Source organism: Penicillium alfredii (genome assembly GCF_028826965.1).
Source record: "Penicillium alfredii strain IBT 34128 chromosome Unknown utg000007l_segment0_segment0, whole genome shotgun sequence".
NCBI lineage: Eukaryota > Fungi > Ascomycota > Eurotiomycetes > Eurotiales > Aspergillaceae > Penicillium > Penicillium alfredii.
In genome coordinates this window covers 2913520-2932422 of record NW_026622704.1, presented here as the reverse complement: position 1 = coordinate 2932422, position 18903 = coordinate 2913520, and the positions used below count along the sequence as shown (strand labels likewise).

Genomic DNA, 18903 nt, shown 5'->3' with positions numbered 1-18903 from the left:
AAGTTGCCCAAGGTGGAAATGTGTCACCTGACCGGCGGCTATTCGATTGCCCTCGTGCTAAACTAGGCTAAACTAGGTGAACAAGCTAGGTGTCGCAAACTTGACCGCATACCCTACACTCGAACTGGATTGAGCGAAAAGTCTTGGCTGGGGCAGTAAACTGAAACGGACAAGACTGTCCGCGCGGCCCCACTAGTCCGCTTGAAGAATCGCAAGATACAAGCGGAGCAGCGTCTTCCGATCAGCCACATGAGAACTATTTCTTTGGCGTTCCATTCCCTGAATCTGGCAATTTCTTCGATTCAAACCGCACCCAAAATGGTTCTTCACCAGCCTAACAACCAGCACGTTACTAAGTCATTTGACCTTACAGGCAAAGTCGCCATCGTCACGGGTGGTGCTCGTGGAATTGGGCTTGAAGTCACTCGAGGATTGGCAGAGGCTGGTGCAAATGTAAGTATACTACCATCTCGTGAAGTATACTCACTGTCTTACGCTTATGAAGGTTGCTGTGATCTATAACTCATCTAAGTCGGCGGAAGCTACTGTGGCCGAAATTGCGTCTGCAAACAGCGTGCGCGCAGCTGCTTACCAGGCCGATGTGACCAATCAGTCCCGAATTGAAACGGTGATTCAAAACATAACGAAAGATTTCGGCAAGCTTGACATCTTTGTCGCAAACTCTGGTATTGCAACTTGCGTTGCCGCCGAAAACTATACACCTAGCCAATGGAGTGAGATCATGAAGGTGAATCTTGACGGCGCTTTCTACTCCGCTCAAGCCGCAGCGCGTATTTTCAAACAACAAGGTCACGGAAATATTATATTCACTGCTTCAGTGAGTGCGAACTTGGTTAATGTTCCTCAGAGGCAGGCCGCGGTAAGTTTAGCTCGACATTCATGTTCTTAAGATGACATTCCTTTTGACTCAACGCAGTATAACGCATCTAAAGCTGGCGTGGTACAGCTTGCAAAATGTCTTTCTGTGGAATGGGTTGACTTCTGTCGCGTCAACTGTATATCCCCTGGCTTCATTGCGACCGATATTCTAGATATTCACCCCGAGGAATGGCGCAGCAAATGGTACGACATGATTCCAGCCAAACGCATGGCCCAGGCGTACGAGTTGAAAGGCGTAAGTTACGGCCACAAGAAATGATTTATGTCAGTCGAGCTAACGGATTTCCCAGGCCTACGTTTTCTGTGCTTCGGATGCATCCAGCTACATGACTGGCGCTGATCTGATTGTTGATGGTGGTTACACTCTACCATAGACAAGCACAAAGTTTATGAGTAGCTCCTCATTTAGTGCCAGATAGGAATTGTCAATCCATCATGTTCACTCTACCGAATGATGGTAGTAAGGCTCATTCCACGCCCGGAACTTGATTCATAAAGTCCACGATAGTAGATTCTTGTCTGGGGTGTAGTTAGTAGGCCGCACGCATCAGAACCGAAAAGCTCTTACAAAACTGAATTCATCCCATCAAGCTGGGCCATCTCCAGCGTCGGCCACATCAAGGGATACAGATGTGCCAGTTGTGTCTGGGGGGACTCTTCCGTCGGAAGGCCCCACCCATCGGTTGAAGGATCGAGATATATCCCGCATCGGTCACGAATGACCGACAGGCACCGCAATGCCGTTGGATTGAGCCGCGCCATAGACTCAAGGATACTCATAGCTTGATAGATCTGCTCACGCCACCCAACCGCGAGCGATCCGTTTGGATCATTGCGAAGGCAGATCACAGGGATGAGAACAGCTTGGAACAAGAAATATAATCCATACCAGCAAGCCATCATATTCTGTTGCTCTTGTGACCAGAATATTGAAATGAGCTCGACAGACTCGCGGGCAGCATCCAAGCATCGTTGAACCACAATATCTGTTCTGGCATCGCTGTCCTGAGTGTTACCTTGCCCTAGCCGAATCATAAGCCTGCTGACTAGAAACGGCCGATACATGAGGATGCGAAAGTTTCGATATCTCCATCGTAAAATAGAGTGGCATAACCGGAATCTGGGTTCTTGAAGAGCGCTTTCTTGAAAGAAATGTGGGATATCACGGAGCCAGCATCCAATAAGCTTGTCGTCCATGTCTAACAGGTCTGATGGGGAGGGAAACGGAGAAGAGATTATCTTTGAGTAGATCTCACGGCTTGCCATGTGGAAGCTTGCTTGGGCTCTCATATGAGTATAAATGGTCGTTTCATTAGCTGAGGCGGGCATGACTTTGGTTCCTTGTGTGAAGTCCTGGAGAGAAGATCAGCGAGTAGATGAGTAAGAATCACTAGGGCACGGACCGGATCATGAATGTTTATCGGAAGTGCCACGTCGATGCCATCTTTTGGAAAATCAAGAGGCCGCGAGAAAGTAATAATCGCACCGACGTCAAAGATGTAGAGGCAGTGCCAAATTCGTCGCCTCATCTCAGTGGTAAACAGATTACCTCGCGCTTGCGAGCTGGAAAATTCTTTGTGCAAGCCAATACCCATTGCAATGCGACGGGCTAAACCGGTGTAGTTGTAGCCAGAATTCGGCTTATTTCGTTTCTGTATATAGTTCGACATTATCGTAAGCGCTTGCACCAGCACTAAATTTCCAGTTTCCAGCATATCAATAGATAGCCGCGCTTTTGCAGCTTCATAAAGCCCGATGTCAATATCAATAGGTGCTGTTGCTGTCGTCCATACGCCCATGGCAGACACTATGAATAGCAATACTTGCCAGGCGTTTCCACGTGGCCGGGGAATCACCTCCATAAGCTGAGCTCTGAAGGTTGCTTCATGTACAATTGGATACGACCGGTGGAAGACAGAGAAATAGGCGTCCACGAATGGTTCCAACTGACCCAAGGTGTTTAACGCAAAAGGGATGCTCGAAGTGTGCCGATTAGCTAGCGGTAAATTCTGTTCCAAGTCTGAAACTTCGGTTGTGCCGTCGATGCCGGTATCAGCTGCACGCAATAACGCAGCCCCCGATGCGACTCCTGGATCAGTGTTAATTTTCTGACGAAATAGTTGATAACGAACCAACCTAAATAGCCGCCCTCATGGGAGCCACTTGTCAAGCTTGCCATTCCATCAACAAATTTTTCGCCATTTGAGATTTCGTTTCTTTCATCCCATTCGAAGTTGCTGGGAGAGGAGTGAGTTTCTAATGACAGACAGGACAGAGCCTGGGATCGCCTTTGTGAGTAAGGCGACCGACATCGTGGTTTTGAATGAACATGGGAATCCTCGGCCACATTATGCTGGGTTAATGGTCGGGAAGGGCTTTCTAGATTGCTCGAATAATCGAAGGGCCTTCGCGTTTGCCGGTCCCCAGATCCTAAGTTGCCTGGGAGTTGAGATCCGGTAAAGTCTGACGTGTTAGATGCTTGACCTGAATCTTCAAGCGGTGTCCCAAAGTCCACATTCTGATGGTTACTCGATGGGCCCACGAATTGCCCGAGTAGTGCCTTGGTGCGCTCTAGCTCATTCTCGACCTCATTAAGGTAGCGTCGAGTGAGCGGTGTTTTTGTCTTTTTCTCATAGTTGCATTGTCGCCCAAATTTGCGGCACAGAACACATGTCGGAATTATGCGGTCGCACTTCGAATCTGTCAATGAAAGATCGATGTGATAGGTTTCGATACTAACTTTGGACTTCCTGCGGCGGCACTCCTTACATGCCTGTTCGGCCTTAGGGCGTACGTGTCCCTCATGCTCCCCGCCACTCGAAGCCCGTCCAAGGGGCTCAGGCGACTCAGATGGCATGAGGGATTGCTGTATTGGGGATATCGCTGTCCTAGGGATCAAGAGGAAGTATCAGGCGTGTTTGGGTTGCGTGATAGTTGGGAGTTCCAACGGCGCTTAAATTGTCTTAATCCGGGCGGAGAAAATCCTACCGAATCCCCGCCAATCTCCATCATTCTTAACACCTGGAATATCAGGCAAACATAAGATTGTGTCCGAGCGCTCGAAAGGAAAAACGGGTAGGATTTGTTTTGCTGTAGATAGACAACCTTGGAAAATCAGTGCTTAAGAATACATACCCATAGACACTTTGTCTGATTGATGGAAAATTAGGGGACAATCCGTCCTCTGAAGAAGGTTTGAATGAATTGGTGAAGCCTGCGCAGACCAGTCTTCAGCTATGATTCCTCCCTCCTTAAGCCGTAACAAACACATGACATTTTTTGCGCGGCTGACTGAATTGTAGTGCGATGAAGTTTCACGAGTTTCGAATAATAGACCCACCGGTCTTACAGGCTCCAATGTCTGTCACTCTTTCCAATCTCCCTGGTATTTCGTGATGGCTTGAAACCAAACCCCATCTAATGGCGAGCCTAGGCTAGTACGCACTAACATGAAGGGAAAGGGTTTATTAGGAAATGACTTGGTTGGCGAAATACACTAATAAGTGAAGTTTACTATAATCCTCCAATTGGAGGTCTTTTTGGGTTGAAACGTAAATGATCAAGTATTTCACACCAAGGATGGTACGTTTTTCCTTTTTCACGTTGTGTCAGATACCTCATGTAATTATTCGCAAACCTCATTCAGAACTCTACTTTTCTAAATTGAGCCTTAGCTAATTCTACTATACTCCTAAGGGTCACACCGCTGTCACGCTGAAACACCCTCGATGATCACTTTGACAACGCTCTCTTTTCCCTGCCTGACAAGCTCAAATGCCTGTTCGGCCTCTTCAAACTTAAATCGATTCGTGATGAGCCGCTTGACATCAATCTTGCCAGAAGCGATCAAGTCCACAGCAGTAGTATAGCAGCCAACCGTGTATCGAATAGAGCCACGGATGTGTAGGTCACGAATACAAGCAGTGGTAATTGGGAAGAGGACATTCTTTTATTTTTAGCTTATTTAGTCGAAAGGCATATTTGGAGTAAACTCACCTCGCGGCCCATGCCAGCTTGTACGTAGGTGCCACCCTTTTTCGTCAGATACACCCCGGTCTGGATGCATGCCTGGGCTCCAGTAGCCTCCAAGACGACATCTGGGCCTTCACCCAAATTGAATTTATCTTTCATCATTTTTGCAACTTCTTCGTTCCACGCGGCCTCATCTTTACCTTCGGGCTTAGCAGGGGGCACAAACACGTCATCCGCGCCGAAGCTGCGGGCAAAGTCTGCGCGTGACTGACTGATATCCACTCCGATCACCTTCTTTGCCGAGTATGCCTTGCTCACAGCTTGGCAGAGCAGACCAATGGGTCCGCAGCCAAAGACTACAACTGTCTGGTTGGGCCTCACGTCACCAACTTTGGTAATCTGCGCCGCGACAGCGACCGGCTCTACCAATGCTCCCTCTTCCATGTCCATGTTCCCTGGGAGCGGGTAGCAGTAGTCCGCCTGGGTATTGTAGTATTTTGAGAGCGTGCCGTCGTGTGGAGGAGTTGCTGCGAACACGGTGTCAGGGCAGAGGTTGTAGGAGCCACTGCGGCAGAAGTCGCAGCTAGGTGTCGTCAGCTATCGTTGAAACTCTTATATGCCAGGATTCACATCACATACTGTCTGCATGGCACTCCAGGCTCTATGGCGACTCGATCCCCTACCTTGACATTCTTCACGGCCGAACCAATTTCAACAACAGTACCGGAGCTTTCGTGGCCAAGAACAATAGGAGATTTCAGGATGAAATCTGTATATAACCGTCAGACCCCTCGCACAGAACTGTTTGGGTGTGGCTGACAGACCTCCGATCCGCCCTCTCTGCCAGTAGTGAACGTCACTTCCACAGATTCCGGTCTGCGCGATGTGTACACGGACGTCCCAAGGGTCCTTAAGCACTGGAATGGGCCGATCTTCAAGCACTACATCCTTAACAGCACGCAGGACAAAGGAGCGATTTTTTCCCTGAGACTAACCCTAAGATCAGAGAGAGCGTTTGCAATCAGAATAAATAAAACTTACAGTCATTTCGCGTGAGGTAGATTTTGAACCTAGAGTATAGGTTTTTTTGACAGCTAGAAATCTCGAACTCTAGTATTTATACGCATGGATATGTTATCCGCTAAGAGCTACTTTCTCGTCTGGCGAATGCGCTTGACGGACAACTATCTCCGTCGCCACCGTCTGGCGGACCGATTCTTCCGCCAACGGGTCCGGTAACCCTCCACTCTAACAACACTGGACCGAAAATAGCCAAAACGAGATGCGTGGAGCCTCTGTACTATATTTACAAAAAATTGAGATAAAGCTCAAAATGGTATATACTGCTTTCCTTCACTCCCCATAAACTCGTCGGATAAATATTGATAGGGACCTTCGAATTTTTGCGATTATCCACAAGCAAAATTCAATGGCCACTATCTGAGCTCCGGTTTTGTCAACTTTGAACATTTTATATCATTATATCTTATTTCCTAGGATTTGATTTTCCATTGAATTCTAAATAACTGTATATCGTATGGCTCCTACTCTTTACAACGGACAAACTCGGGAATTCGTACGTACGGGGTAGGTTGTTGAACACTGAAAGCTACCAGCTTCTTAAGAATATTCAGCTAAGCTTATAGTTATAAAGTTTGCTCCGTAAATTTCTGCTGGTTTGTTTATGTTCTTCCTACTAAATCGGAGTTCAGTGGGCGCGATGACCCACATTACTATGCAGCTTCACTCTATAGACGGACATAAAAGTCCGTAGACCTACCTAGCGGCCTTGCCTTTCCGCTAATTAGTTAACTAGTCAACAGGCGCTGCATATACCACTTCGTCATTATTCTTAAATCGCGTTACATGCCACCATTTCTCTACATTTCAAATTTTGCTTATTGAGCAAGACCGGGCAGTATTATGCGTTTGAAAGAGCTACTCTTATCAACAGTCTTGTACGAACCACAGATTTTTGGCAGCAGCAATTATACCTTGGTGCGTTTGATTCGCGGTAAGTGAGCTCTCCGCCAGTATCCAACAAGTGTTTTGAGCTCCAACATGTCTGACTCTATGTAGATGGACGCTGAATACTACCGATTGGCGGAAAAGATCCGCGAGCTTGCTCAGGTCCATCAAAAGCCTCGCTTTTTAGTCTCAATCGCAGGACCACCAGGGTCTGGTAAAACTACCACTGCTCAAATGGTCGCCAATCTTTTGAACCAGAGTTCATCCTCGCAAACGGCGCTCATTTCGCTGGATGGATTCCACCTACCGAGGGCAGCTCTGGACCAATTCCCCGACCCAATATTGGCACATGCCCGTCGCGGTTCACCGTGGACATTTGATCTGCCGCGATTTGCAGAGTTCGCGCGTCGGCTTCATAATTGGGCACACAAAACACCTCTCTATACATCAAGAGGTTGGTCTGATGACGAGGTACTCAAGGCGCCGACATTCGACCATGTAGTGAAAGACCCTATTGAAGACGGCTTTACAATCACACCGGATACCCTAATAATAATTCTAGAGGGAAGCTATCTCCTTCTCGATGAACCAGGCTGGAAAGAAATCACAGACTTATTCGACTATCGAATTTTCATCGAAGTTGATCTCCAAGAGGCACGAACGCGAGTAGCCAAGCGCCACGTTCATACCGGGATTGAACCAACATTGGAGGAAGGATATCGAAGAATGGATGGCAATGATTATTCCAATGCCCTTCTAATCCACGAAAAGCTGCTGTCTCCAGATATGACTCTGAAAAGTATACCGTGGGGCACGAAATAGGGTCAGTCGCAAAGTACCTACTGGACGTTCTATTTCCCCCAATGATTTTATATATCCTGTCCTTCCTGTTTGGTAGCGGTGGTAGGTGGCATAGTAGTAGGTGAGGCTTGGAATTGTCTACCTATTGATCGTTATACCCTCCAACCATGTGGTCACGTGATGTGTTTAGCGTGCCTTTGTACTACGGCGTAATAAAAGCCCATCGTGCGGATATTCGACGATATTGCTGTTGAAAGCAACCAAACAACCGAAAATATTGGGGCCTAAGTATGGAGTTTGTAGCGCTGGATAAAGTAGATTATTTTGTGTTCACACTAGAAATTAACGACAAAATTTTGATACTAACTTTGAAGCAGAGCGTAAGTTTTTCAAAAGCGCAATCCAGAGGTTAGAGTGTCTGATTAAGGGGAATGAATATATGCCCAGAGGAATGAATGACTAAAATTACAGCACCGCCATTTCGTTTCACCAGACTCTACTAAATTACGAAACTGCGAGAATAATCGATCAAAGGAGTAAGAGGACGTAGAGGATATTTCGACAAAATCAATATTAATGAACGTTAAGGGCATTAGGATTGCCTAGAATCGTTAAAAGGGGGTATATAATGAATTAATTGATAACCTTAGCAAATCTTACAGGGCCAGGCAATTCTATTAAAGGGGAACTTACCGCTCTCAGCGGCTTTCGCCGCCTCTAATCTCTTTCCACCACTGATCAGTTGGTTCCGAAATCTCTAGCCACCACCCAGGGCTAATATAGCCCTAATACAGCCCTAGGATTTTATTTTCTATATTTTGTCTATACTCGGCCACATCGGTGGGCTTTAGGTTTACTAGAGGGATATCTATTGAGTTACTCTAACGAGGTGACAGATACCTAAGGCCTTAGGGCCTATATATGCATAGTAGATGTTAATTTTAGATACTGTCTCTAGGTATTAAGGGGTTTGATGCTAGGCAAGAAGATGATAACTTTTCTATTGTAGTATTTAATAAAGACAGCCGGTCCACTTATTGTGTTATCGAAAAGGCTCCTAAACGTACTATATTAGCAAATGACATCTTTCCTCTATTTTCCTGTCTCTAGCCTTGTCCGAAGGGCATCTTATAGGTGGTAACACAAGAGATTTTTAACTGAAGTACGGATCCAAATAGCTTATATTAAGAGCGATAGTCAGTTAGGAGACCGAGAACAGAAGACTTCTTTCAAGAGGGTTCTGTTTATAAGAGAATCCTCTTGAGAGGAAATCAGTCATAGTACGGCCCAATAAAGAGCACAGGCCACACAGAACGCAGCACGTTCATATCAGCTAGCCCTTAGTACTACCTATTTCCTAGTCCGATCTTTCTAGGCCTAGACCAATCTTGAGATAGTATACCAGAGGACGGCTCTTAGCCAGACAGCCTCGCTGTTCCAGTAAAGGTGATATCATTAGCTCATAAGCCTGCTGAAATAGTGGGTCCCGCAGTAGCCCAGTAGTCTCTCCTCACTTTGACTTCGATCTAGGACGCTATTTAACTTTTGCGACCCCATTTTACTTCTGCCACACTGACGGGTTCTTAAGTCGCAGTCTTGCGATCATTCTAGACTTGGGAATAGGAGCCTCGGGCCTGGGTGGACAAAAGGCTGCTGTTTTAGATTTACTGCGGATGTTAAGATAGGTGATAGTGAGGTTGATTATTGGTTAATTAACTTAGAGTGCTTTATGTAAAGTGATATTCAAAATCAGTTTTACTGCTGATTTCTTCTCTTGGTTTCCTAGAGCCCCGCTTCAGCTGTACTAGTCCGTATTACCATTTCTTTTCGTCACGCAAATCCGTCGATGTACCTTGGTTCATGTCAAGCATAGAACGTCACGAGACACCTTGTATTCGGTACCATCTAGGAAGACCACTTACGAGACATTGGAATCCAGTATCCTGCACCTCTAAGTTCAAGATAAGTTTGCCACGTAAGAGCGACTTCTTCTTTTTCTTGGGAATCGTCTTCATCTCTCAACTAGCTGCCAAATTTCTTTTGACAACTTCTTATATTATGTCCAGTTCCCACTCCGATAATTCGTCAACGGGTGTTACGAAGGTATCGAATATGCTAGAGGACACCCGATTTACGCCATACAGAGTACCTCGGCGACCGACGCTCGATGAAGTGCTAAATAATATCGCACCTCCACCATACACCCTCAGCGCATTCGCAAGCTACCTCTCCCAGAATCATTGCCTTGAGACACTACTTGAGACACTAGAGTTTATCCTCGAATCGAAGCGATATTATGAAAGCTACAAGACATTAAACAAACCAGCGAAAGAGTCCATTTTGATAGGCAACAACTCAACAAGTATCGACCTGCGTCTGCTCTACCAGCTTCTCTTGACGACGTATATTATCCCTGGGGCAGCCCGTGAGGTCAATCTACCTGCCAGGGTACGGGATGACCTTTTGCAAAACAAAACTACGTCAACACCACCTTCACCCGAGCTCCTCGAACCAGCTGTGAGAAACATCCGCGACCTAATGGAAGATTCAATTTTTGTTTCGTTCCTAAACAGCCGCTCCACATGTCGTTGCGAAGATGTAGCGTTGATGGCATCGGCTCAAAACGACAGAAGGTCGCACCTCTTGTATAAGTCCTCAGATAGCCACCTTATGGAGCCAGTACGGACCAAGCGTCCGTCTGTTATGGCTCTCGGAAGGCATTGGTCATGGCCACCTTGGAATTGATAGGCTGACAGAGCGTCTCTCACGACTGCACGTGCGAATACCTCCAGGTATGCTACTGTCACAAGCAACACAATCTTGCGAGCCTTGCTGCCACTGTTTTAGTGGCACTAAGTCTCCTGAAATAAACTTAAGCTCTTGATAGTATGGTCCGCTCGGTGGTCTAGTGAGTGTTCTTGCTCTTACATAGCCCGAAGCAGTTTTTCGTTGTACCTTCAAAATGTCATTAATCACTGCAATGCTCATTTCCAAATCATAAGCACTCTGATAAAAAATCGTCATCGATCATTATCCTATAGGTTGGCCGGGAACTTACCACTATATCACCGCTAAGCCACTCTACGACTACTTCACATGCCGTAATGTCAGGATTCACTATTCCCTGTATGAAGAATAGCTCCGGAAAAGCAATATATCAGCCTCGTATTGATCTGTACAGCTTTCCAGACGCCGAAGACAAACCGACAAACAAGGAGGAACAGGACGACTATATCTCTCACGAACGTTCAGACAAAATTGCCGCAATGAAATTGAAAACAAATTATATTTTGTTCAGCCGGAAAGCACGAGCAGCACAATAACCAGAGGCTTTATTTTGGAAGGCTAAAAGACTATAATTGGACGGTTGGATGATGATCTGGGTGCGAGGATTTCCACGTGGCGGACTATATCCTACTTGTGAAACCGGACGATAGATTCTTGCCAATACGGATAGGGGAGCACAGCAAGGAACGTGCCGAATATGCTACTCGAATTCTTGGAAAACTTTCTGTTGCAAGTGCTGTGGAGTGAGAATTCTGATTAGACTTCCGCACGACCCAACATAACCCGGACCCAACCCGGACCTAACCCGGGCTGGGTTAGATTTTGGGTCGAAGACTCCGACCTAGTATTAGGTCCGGGGCCCTAACTTGGGTTATAAACGTAATATATATACGAAGGCCCGTAACTATATAAATTATATATTTTGTGCCTATAATATTAAGTACTTTCTTTATAAATAAATTAAGTTAATCTTAAGATAAATTATTTATTAGCTATAATAATAAGTATATCCTATTTATCTTTTAATATATTAATCGTTAGTTTAAAGATATTAAAAAGCCTATCGCTTAAAAAAAAGATAGTATCTTATAATATTTAGATAGATTAGAACTAAGGTTTTAAGGCCTATCTTAAAACCCTAGTTTTAATAAAGATATTTAGAACCCTAATTCTAATAGATTTATATAAAGAAAAAAATAAAAAATAAGATATTTTATTTACCGCTAAGATCTAACTAATAATATTTAAAGATATTATTATCTTAATTTTTATATCTTTATCCTAAGACCTATATTTAGATATTATTCTTAGATAGTAGTAGCTAAGACTTATTTATTTTATCTATTTTATTTATCTTATTTAGCCCTTTTTTATTATTAATTATAGTATCTTGATTTTTAGTATTACTAATTAGGTTAATCTTAATCTTATTAAGCTTTTTATCTTTCTCTTTTTTTTATAGCTTCTATTTTATTATAAAAGAAGAATTTTTTAAAAAGTCTTATCTCTTATTTTTCAATATTAAATCTTAAAGTATAAAAAATATTATTAACTCTTTAATTATCTATAATTTTATTCTCTCTTAATAATAATAATAATAGATAACCTAAATAATATTAAAAAGTTATTTAACTCTTATATTTATTATAGAGAAAGAGAATATATCCTATATAAAAATAGCGATTACTAGAAAATATATTTAGTACTCTTTTAGAATATAAGAGATATAATATAAATAGTATCTATTAACTAGTTAATATAATTTAATAAAGACTAAATTTAAATATATTACTATTAAGGTATTAGATTATTTTATAAGTAATAACCCTTAGTTATACTTTATTTTTATCTAATATTTTATTAAGCTTTAAGTTTAGCTAAGCTACTAAATAAGATCTATCTAAAAACTAGTTAAGAGTTAAAGGTTACTTTTAATATAGAATAAAAACTTACTTAAAGGATTTATAATAGATATTACGTTATTTCTAATCCTAATCTTTTATAAGAAAAAACTTAAATTTATTTATTAGTATTAGTATTATACTAACTATATAGATATACTCTTAAATATTATTAATTTAAGAATAATACTTATTAAGCTTTATCTAACTAGCTTCTAGTATATAAAATATTTATTATTTCTATAAAATATTTATTATTTCTAAAAAATATTTTTTTATTATAGTTATTTTATTAACTATTTAAAGTACTTAAAGAGTTTATTATAAATCTTAAATAAATAATATACTATAATATCTTAGATCTTTAATAGGTAAATTATATAATTATAGAATAGCTTAGTAATATAAAAAAGATAATTGATCTAATATTATTTTTTATTCTAAAGTAATATCTCTTTATAGTTATACTCTATATAAAATAATATAATAATAGTATATAGATATTTTATTTAATAAAATATTAAAAAAGTTAAATTTTATTAAGTTCTTATATTTTAGATAGATACTAACATAATACTTAATATCTAGAGATTATAGAATATCTTCTAGTATTAAAGATTTATATTTATATAAATCGCGAGATAGTATATTTTATTACTAGATATATTATCTATTATTAACTTAAATACTCGCGATTTAAGATTATACTCTATAAAAGTTTAAAGAACGATATATTAAAACTAAGGTTCTAAATAAATATATAGAAAGATTAGAACTAGAGTTCTAAGATAAGCCTTAAAACCCTAATTCTAATAAAGGTAGAAAGACTACTATAAAAAAGTATATATTTTATTATGTCTAGTAAAAGAGGACTATATAACTCTTTTATAGTAAAAGACTTAAGATATAAAAAAATAATATCTTAAAGTTAAATTATTATAGATTTAGAATATATAGGTCTAATACTTATTTTTTATTAGTAGATAGGATTTAGTACTATCCTAGTACTAAATTTTATAACTAATTAGAGTAGGCTCTATTAATATATATAAAGTTTATTAGATAGTAAGAAATGGATTAATAGATTAACCTATAGATTAATCTATTAATCTAAATAATTAGATAAAAGTAATACCCTAAGATTTTTCTTTTTATCCCTAAAAGATTTTAACCTAACTAGCTAACTTTTATATTTTATATAAATCTAGAAAAATAATTAAAATAATTCTTTTATATAATTAAGACTATAATATACTTATATATTAATAAAAAAGAAATATTAGATATTAGATTTATATCTTTTTTATTATTTCTAATATATATAGTTTATTTATATAAAAAGTAGTAGTACTACTATAGACTTATTAGGGGATTGGACCAAATTATATCAATTAATGGTGTATCCTAGATACAAGAAGGATTCGTTAAGAGATATAAGAAAAAAGGGATTGAGCGGGGGTTGGGGTTTCGTTAGTATAAAGGGTCTACCAAGATAGCAAGACATGAGGTTATTCCTAACTGACAGAAGGGGTGAATCAGGTGATATCACATGATCCTGAAGGAAGTCGGAACTTATTACTTGATCCACCCTACAGTAGAATAATCACGATATATAATAGAGACCCAGTTGTTTATATTATGGATAATACGTGGAGTTACGAAGATACTATATAATAAATTAACACTCCTATATCTAGCTAGTAAGATAAGATTTAGTCTTAATAGTAATAAAGATATACTACTTTTTCTACTCCTTCCCTTTATTTTCTTTATCTAATCGATAGGCTTTATACCCTACTAAGTATATTCTTTATAATTCTAAATCTTCCTCTTCGATCACTTAAAGAAATAAGATAACCCTATAGACCCGATCTATTATAATACACCGGAGTAATACTCCCGAAGAGATATCGTAAACCCCTCTATCCGAAACTAACTAGACCTAATTAGATAAAGACCTATAGACTATCTAGGAAACGATTAGACCTGGACAGACCCGCGGATAACCCATATGGGTCGACCCGTGGGTCAGCCTATAGGCGGGTCGTGGGTCAGACCTCTTGACCTGTGGGCGGGTCAAGATTTTTTTAACCCGTCCTACGGGTTAATAGGTTAACCTATTTAACCTATTTAGGTAGATACTTTGTTAACTATATAACTTTTATAAATTATATTATTCTTAGCTATATTTTTAGGTATTATATTTATTTTAGTTAAATAATTTTTTATAGTAATTAAGAGAATAATTCTTAAAAAATAATTCTAGAGAATATTATTTTAAATATTAATCGATTTTAATTTTAAAGCTTATAATTATTAAGTATTTATAGGTATTTACGAACCTTACTAAAAATCTATAGAAGGCTATAATTATTTTTATAATTACTTCTTAACTTTTCTTACTATAATTAGTAAAATATATCAACTATAATTATTAGATCTATAGTATCCTTTTTTTTATTATCACTAATTAGTATAATCTTTTTATAAGTCTTTTAGGTCTCTTTTTTCTTTTATATAATTTCTAACTTATCTTACTCCTGAAGCTCTTAAATAAATATAAGCTACTTCTCTTTAACTTTAAATTTAATAATATATATAAATATTATTAGATCCTATATAGTAGATATATTTAGCGCTCTTTATTAATAATAGTAAATATCATGTATAGAATTAAATAATCGCTTAACGTTAGCGTTAGTAGCTAGGATTAAAAGAAGATTATAGGCGAGACTTATAAATATAGGAAATTTATATTAATAATCTTTCTAGAACTAATAGGGTAAGATTAGGATAATATCTAGATAGAAGATAGATTATAATAATTAGTATAATATTTAGATAGATTAGAACTAATACCTTTATTAAAACTAGGGTTCTAAAATAGGCCTTAAAACCCTAGTTTTAATAAAGGTAGAAAGATAGAAACTTAATAGATTAGAATTAGGGTTTTAAGCGATTACTTAGAACCCTAGTTTTAATAGAGGTATATATAGAAATTTACCTCCTTTAATATATTATATTACTTTAGATTAAGAGCTTAAAATAAAAGAATTAGCTATTAAAAATATATTAAGCTCGTTAGTTTAATAAGACTATTTTATTTTAGATAGTAATTAAGAGTTTAGAATATTACTAGTTTAGTAGCTTAGAAGCTAATCTTTAAGACTTCGCTAGTATTAGGCGTTATAATCTATCTAAAGGTAATCCTAGTCTTTAGTTTAAAAAAATTTAATCTTATACTAAAAGGCTAAGATAGTACTAATCGTATAGATATTACCGAGCTCTTTATTATTTATTATAAAGTAATACTTATAGAGTTTACCCTTAGCTAATTTAAGGGCTTGATATATCTATTGCTTCTATCTAACCTTTTTTCTACTAAACTATCTAATTAACCTCTTAAAATAATTAAATAGCTTATTATAGATAATAAAGATAATATAAATAGTAATATCCTTTATTTTTAAAAGGACTATAGTAAATTAGAAAAATAGCTAGATAATATTAAGAAGGTAGTCGATCTAGCGTTATTTATCTATATCGATTTTAAGATAAGGATAATTATATTTAGAGTAAAATCGATTAAAGACTAGTTATAACTATTTTATATACTAGAGTATTAAAAAGGTTAAATTCTATCTAGTTCAGATATCTTGAATTAGAACTAATCGAGGGTAATCGGGCTAGAGACTAAGGAAGGACTCCCGATATTAAAGGCTTATATTAATAAAGATTGTAAGGTTTCTAATCTAAAATATAAAGTAGGTTAGTATTTTAACTAATAAATAAAGAGTATAGATATATATCTTTATAAGAGTTATTATAATATCTCATTTTTATATTTTTTAATAGATATATTAAGTATATTCCTTAGACTAAATAGTCTTAGTTACCTTATTCTAAGGGTTTATTTTTATCTAGCTAAATAGTTACTTTAAACTTAATTAAATTATATATATAATATATAGAACCTAAATAATTATTATCTTAGAGTTAATATCTAATAATTAAATAGAATCTTAGATACTTAAAATAAGGATAGAGTTATTCGATATATTATTAGTTATTATTATAAATACTTAGTCTTCGATCTAATATTTCTAGAGGATATTAAAGAGGGTTATACTAAGATTCTATCTAGAGTATATACTAGAAATAGGTTTAAAGCTAAATAAAACCTCTCGATAATTCTAGTCTATATTAATAAAATAGCTAGAGATAGCTATAAATACTTATTAAAATAGTGATATCTAATAATTAAAACTAATAGAGAGCTTAGTCTTAGATAGAAGCTTCTAAAATAAATCTTTTTATTAATCTTAGGTTATTCCCTAGATTTAACGCTATATAGTTTAATAGGAAGGGAAACTAAGGATAAATAATAATAATTAGATTATTCGAAGAAGGGCTTAGAATTCAGGATACTCGATAGTTTAAAAAAGAAGCCATAAGGTAGTTATTATAGTAATTAACTATTATTTCTATAACTCTTAGATAATTAGCTAGGCTATTCGAGGGGAGTTCTTAGTCTAAGAAAGATTAGCCTATAAATTAAATAATAGCTATATAATATACTATATATTCTATAAGATATTAGATTATTAAATATTTAGTAGTACTTTAGCTTTTCTAGTATATACTCCGATTCTAGTAATATTAGAGACCTATTATCCTATTCTTAATATAGACTAGATAGTCTATAACTTTACTATATTATTTATATAGGAGCTTTAGCTCTCCTATTACTAAATATATAACTTAATCAAAATACGATTATATATTAGTCTATTATAGACCTTTCTAGTTTATCTTCTTTATAGTATTATAAGAACTACTAATTTAGGTATTAAGCCACTAGTTTAAAAACTCTGCTTTATTTATACTATCAAAAATTACCTAGGTCTTTTTCCGATCGTCGGATCGTTTTAGTATTAGTAGTATAATAGGAGAGAGGCTTTGCTCAGTTTACTGGCTTTCTAGTAGTTCTAAGAGGGTATCGAGAAGTTAATTAGAATAGAAAATAGATAACTTAAACCCCTTACTCTTAATAAAAGAGGGAGGGTACGAGGTAGATAACTAAGATATAGAAGAGATATAGTAATAGTATATTAAAATAAAGGACTCGAGATATAGAAAAATAATCTAAGGTAAATCATTATAGATTCAGAGGAATATATAGGTCTAATACTTATTTCTTATTAGTAGATAGGATTCGGTACTATCCTAGTACTAAATTTTATAACTAATCAGAAGATACTCTACTATAATATATACGAAGCTCATTAGATAGTAAGAAATAGATTAACAGGTTAATCTATAGATTAACCCGTTAACCTAAATAATTAGGTAAGAATAATGCCCTAAGACTTTTATTTTTATCCCCTAAAAATTTTAATCTAACCAGCTAACCTTTTTACGTAGGTATATTAGAACCGGGGCTATAAGTAAACGCGTAGATAGATTAAAACCCCGGTTCTAATAGAGGTAGAAAGACTACTATAAAAAGGTATATATTTTATTATATCTAGTAAAAAAGGGACTATATAACCCTTTTATAACGAGAGACTCAAGATATAGAAAAATAATCTAAGGTAAATTATCGTAGATTTAGGGGAATATAGGTCTAATACTTATTTCTTATTAGTAGGTAGAATTCAGCACTATCCTAGTGCTGAATTTTATAACCAATCAGAATAGGCTCCACTAATATATATAAAGTTTATTAGATAGTAAGAAATAGGTTAACGGGTTAACCTATAGGCTAACCCGTTGACCTAAATAATTAGGTAAGAGTAATACCCTAAGATTTTTCTTTTTATCCCTAAAAAATTTTAACCTAACCAGCCAATATTATTATTTTATATAAATTCAGAAAAAATATTTAAAATAATTCTTTTATATAAATAAGACTATAATATACTTATATATTAATAAAGAAATATTAGATATTAGATTTATATCTATTTTATTGTTTCTAATATATATAGTTTATTTATATAAAAAGTAGAAGTACTACTACAGACTTCAAATATATATTTTTAGGTTTAGTATAAGAAATAGTTAACTAATATCTTCTTTCGCCTATATCTACCTATTATAAAATATAATTCTTATCTTAAAGTATTAAATTAATAAATTAATATATTATATATTCTAAATATATTATTACTATATAATATTCTTTTTATAAAGAGTTATAATTATAAGTTATATTAGAATAAAAACAGTATTTAACAATAGTGTATTATTAAAAAAGGTAAGCAAATTATCTATCCTAATTAAGAAATTTATGCTAAAATAGGTTAAAAATGGGTTGACCCGTTAACCCACGGGTCAACCCATGGGCGGGTCAGGATTTTATTGACCCGACCCATGGGTCGTGGGTTTGGGTCATGGGTCAAGATCTTTGACCCATGGGACGGGTCTGTCCATGTCTAATTCTGGTTCCGCGGGGGGATTATTATGAGCTTTATAAGCCTGATTTATCGACTTCCTAGCTTCTTGGCCCGTAAAACCCTCCGTATGAGCTACGCGTTTAGTAGTTCTATTGCGTTTTTACTTTTGTGTCTCG

At 37.2% G+C, this 18903-nt stretch overlaps 4 protein-coding genes across 4 annotated transcripts; 2 read left to right on the top strand and 2 right to left on the bottom strand.

The window, feature by feature from the left end:
* Positions 1-249: 249 nt before the first annotated feature.
* Positions 250-1274, top strand: NUU61_005755 (SDR family oxidoreductase; the record flags this gene model as incomplete). Its single annotated transcript, XM_056656337.1, has 4 exons — positions 250-453; positions 506-880; positions 938-1135; positions 1191-1274. The coding sequence occupies 4 exons, from the start codon at positions 250-252 to the stop codon at positions 1272-1274; spliced, it is 861 nt and encodes a 286-aa protein (XP_056511950.1).
* A 93-nt stretch (positions 1275-1367) lies between these two features.
* On the bottom strand, positions 1368-3757 carry NUU61_005754 (Zn(II)2Cys6 transcription factor; the record flags this gene model as incomplete). Its single annotated transcript, XM_056656336.1, has 4 exons — positions 1368-1419; positions 1469-2253; positions 2304-2989; positions 3037-3757. 4 exons carry the CDS (start codon positions 3755-3757, stop codon positions 1368-1370), a joined length of 2244 nt encoding a protein of 747 aa, XP_056511949.1.
* An 852-nt stretch (positions 3758-4609) lies between these two features.
* NUU61_005753 (NAD(P)-dependent alcohol dehydrogenase) lies at positions 4610-5919 on the bottom strand (the record flags this gene model as incomplete). The annotated part of the gene is made up of 5 exons (XM_056656335.1): positions 4610-4846; positions 4897-5455; positions 5512-5641; positions 5697-5862; positions 5914-5919. 5 exons carry the CDS (start codon positions 5917-5919, stop codon positions 4610-4612), a joined length of 1098 nt encoding a protein of 365 aa, XP_056511948.1.
* Positions 5920-6951: 1032 nt separating this feature from the next.
* On the top strand, positions 6952-7662 carry NUU61_005752 (uncharacterized protein; the record flags this gene model as incomplete). Its single annotated transcript, XM_056656334.1, has 1 exon — positions 6952-7662. The coding sequence occupies one exon, from the start codon at positions 6952-6954 to the stop codon at positions 7660-7662; it is 711 nt and encodes a 236-aa protein (XP_056511947.1).
* Between the last annotated feature and the right edge of the window lie 11241 nt (positions 7663-18903).